The 3683-nt window shown below is 48.1% G+C and overlaps 1 protein-coding gene across 1 annotated transcript; it reads left to right on the top strand.

The window, feature by feature from the left end:
• Positions 1-652: 652 nt before the first annotated feature.
• LOC123255351 (UDP-GlcNAc:betaGal beta-1,3-N-acetylglucosaminyltransferase 7-like) lies at positions 653-1877 on the top strand (the record flags this gene model as incomplete). The annotated part of the gene is made up of 1 exon (XM_044684166.1): positions 653-1877. A coding segment is annotated over exon 1 (1225 nt), but the record flags the coding sequence as incomplete, so codon positions are not given.
• Positions 1878-3683: the final 1806 nt, after the last annotated feature.

Raw genomic sequence — 3683 nt, 5'->3', positions numbered from 1 at the left:
GATTATAGGCATGTCCAGTACATTTCATTAGTGTGCCCAAAGGTGTTTTCTTAAGCAAACATTTATTAGATATTCAGAAAAAAGGGAATTATTTTTATTTATCAAACAGATAAAAGCAAAACTTAAATTTAAAATTTTATTAACATCTAAACTTCATTTTAAAATACAGATGTTTTAAAACATATAATACAAAATAAAAAATTTTAAGCCTTAAGAGTGTGCCTGAGTAGCTTATGGTGTGAATTACTGAATTGATATCAATGTGTAAGGGATTCTGGTGTCTTGCAGGGTTTAATCCTGTTCTGTGGGTTCCTTAATGTTTTAATCAACAATTTAGATTGCAATAAATTTAATTTAGATAAAGAAGGAATAATAGCTGATACTTAGATAGGCTTTAAGGTATTAAAAATGTTTTTCAGGTAGTGTTCTCCATCTTTTCAGGTCTCCCTCTGCCTCTCCTCTCTGTCTCCCTCTGTTTGTCTCCCTCCTACCCTAAGCTGCAGCGCCCCCAGCAGCAGGGAAGGTAATCCCTGCGTCCCTTGCCTCTGCCCTCTCTATCCTGACCCAGCCTCTTCCCCCGGGGCTCCACGCTCCAAGCTCGAGGGCGCCCCCTAGTCTTTGTCTGGCAGCGCTCCCTTGCTGGTGTGGCGGTATGATCCCCTCCAAGAGTACCGTCTACCAGAGAGCCCTCTTGTCCGTGGCGATTTTCTTATCCTTGACCGTCGTGTGGCGGGCTCTGGATCCCGGCCAGGGTCCCGTGGCAGACCCCTCGTGGTCTCTGTGGCGCGGCTGGGCTCGGGACACGTTTCCTGGCCACTACGACTTTGGGCTGAGCCCCCACGAGGCCAGAGTGGCCCAGGAGAAGAGGCTTCGGGTGTGGGACACGCAGACTTCCACCTGCACTGCTAACTTGTCAGTGATGGAGAAGGCCTGGGTCCGCCACGTCCAGGCACACATCCGCCAGTTCCTGCTCTACCGCCATTGCCGCTACTTCCCCATCCTGCGCAACCACCCAGAGAAATGCGCCGGGAAAGTCTACCTGCTGCTGGCCATTAAGTCCGGCCTCCCCCAGCACAGCCAGCGTGAGACTATCCGGAAAACGTGGGGCCGAGAGCGGGAGGCGGGTGGCGGCCGCGGGGCCATCCGCACCCTCTTCCTGCTGGGCACTGGCCCCGGGAGGGAGGCTCTGGACCTGGACAGCCAGCTCCTGGCCACGGAGGACAGTTACCACCAGGACATCCTGCAGTGGGACTTCCTGGACAGCTTCTTCAACCTGACCTTGAAAGAGGTGAATTTCCTCAAATGGCTGGACACCTTCTGCCCCCAGGTCAGCTTCATCTTCAAGGGCGATGATGACGTCTTTGTCAGCCCCACCAACCTCCTGGAGTTCCTGCAGGACCGGAGACCTCAGGAGAACCTCCTGGTGGGAGAAGTGCTGGATGATGCCAGGCCCATCCGGGCCAAGAGAAACAAGTACTATGTCCCCAGCGCTTTGTACAGCAAGACCTTCTACCCTTCCTACGCTGCCGGAGGAGGCTACCTCATGACCAGGAGGCTGGCCCACGACCTCTACCTGGCCTCCCAGACCTTGGAACTCTATCCCATTGATGATGTCTTCCAGGGCATGTGCCTGAAGGTCCTCAGGGTGAGGCCCATGCACCACGAGGGCTTCAAATCCTTTGGGATCACTAGATTCAGAGAAAGCCACCTAAACAAGGATCCCTGTCTGTTCCGCTCCATGCTTATGGTTCACAAGATGCAACCCAAGGAGATGCTGAGTATGTGGGACCTGGTCCACAGACACCTCAACTGCTCACACAGCTTCCGGTTTTCCAACACTGAGGCTGTGGAAGAAAAGAAGCCCAAGGGAATCATGGGTCATTTGCTCACTTTATGTGTTTTAATTTGCCTCTTGTTTTGTTTTTGGCACAAATGTAGAAGACTAGGGGCTGGACATGAGCCATGGACACAGGTGGGATTGGAAGGAATGTAGGTAGGAGGGAAGATCTGCCTGGGCAATCAGGCCAACCTCCCACCCAGAATTATTCATAAATACAATGAGAAGATCTATCTGACCTCATGAGGTCATCCAAAGTTTCCCTGGGGTCCTCCTTTGTCTCCCCTGGTTCTTTGGGACTGATCACCTTTGTTAGTACCTGCACCTATGTAACACCAGATCTGGGTCTAGTGAGTCCTGGCCCCTGTCTAACTGATTTAGACATCAGGTCTTTTGAAAGGGTCTACCTTTCCTCCAGAACTGAGCTGCCTTTTGAGTTAGGGTTAGGGAACAGAAAAAGGTGGATAATGGAACAGGATCTTGGTATATGACCCTAGGGAGGTCATGGTGTACCCACTAGTTCTGTCTCCTGCTCCCCAGACACATCCAATATCCCAGGCCTAATGAAGTGTGATGTGAAAGCTGGCCCTGGAGTTTAGGTCTAGGCACTCACGTGTACCAGTCTTAACACAGTCCTGGCACAAACCTGCAGTGAAAACACTGAGAAGGCCTTGCAAGCCTCAGTTACTTCTAGACCCTTATGTTAGTGTACTGGATATACACTGAACTGTCCACCTGTACCTAGCATGCTAAGAGATACTCTCTTTCCTCTTGCCTTGTCCCTCAGGTGCTCACACATCTGGACATGTATGCTTCCAGATGCTCATGTGGCTGACAAATATACATGCTTGGGCATCATCCTAGCTACTCATTCTCTAGGCAAGATTCTTAGAGCTTTAGAAAACCAATCTTGGATAGGATAAGTTATTGATTCTGCCCACCTCTAAGGTAGAACCCTTTCAAACTCCTGAGATACTAATTGTCATGTTCCACTGACTTCCAAGCCCAAATGTTCACAAGGAACTTGGACCTTTAGGCTGGTTGGCTTGGTTATCATTCATGATTCACCTTCTCTGGTCTGGCCTCTGGGAAGCTGTTACTTCCTTAGCTATTTATGGAGATTTTTAGAGGGGGCAGAGGAGAGAGCAGTCTGACATCAGATCAGATGCCTCTCACCTATTGTGATGCTTCTATCTGTTGTGCTTCTTTCCTGATCTTTCTCCCTCCCTCTTTGATACTACCCTCCCCTTCCTCCCCATTACCCTCCTCCCCCCAGCCTATGGCTCCCAGAACTAAACAGAATCTTCATTTGTCTTTGCGTATAAAATGATTTTTCCAACTTAGTAGTGTGGACCATTTCCATCATTATGGCACTCCAAAGCTCTATTTAAAAATCAGAGTATTTGCAACTTGTGTAGTTGAAAGGGAAGAGTTGTATGTGTGTAAGCATGCAAGGGAGCAATCCCATTCCTGTCCCAAATGGGAACTACCTGGAGTACAAAATGCCTGTTCCATGATTCACTGCCTTGTTTTGTCAATTAAAGGGGAGATGTGATATGTTTTTGTGTGAGAAAAAATGAAAATAAAAAGTTCTTTGTTCCTTCCATACATTTGTGAGTATTTTTCTCAACATTTTGCAATCATCATAATTGAAAACAAGAAGTTAAATAATTGTAAGAAGGCAAGGTCATATTGAATCTGCCTCAGCAAGCATTTTTTTCTTTAAACTCTTACTTTCTGCCTTAGCATCAATACTCTGTATTGGTTCCAAGGCAGAAGACTGGTAAGGCCTAGGCAATGGGGATTAAGTGACTTTCCCAGGGTCACACAGCTAGGAAGTATCTGA

This window comes from Gracilinanus agilis, unplaced genomic scaffold (genome assembly GCF_016433145.1).
Source record: "Gracilinanus agilis isolate LMUSP501 unplaced genomic scaffold, AgileGrace unplaced_scaffold44556, whole genome shotgun sequence".
Taxonomy (NCBI): Eukaryota; Metazoa; Chordata; class Mammalia; order Didelphimorphia; family Didelphidae; genus Gracilinanus; species Gracilinanus agilis.
Note: the sequence above shows the minus strand (reverse complement) of the source record. Positions and strands in the feature narration are given on the sequence as shown.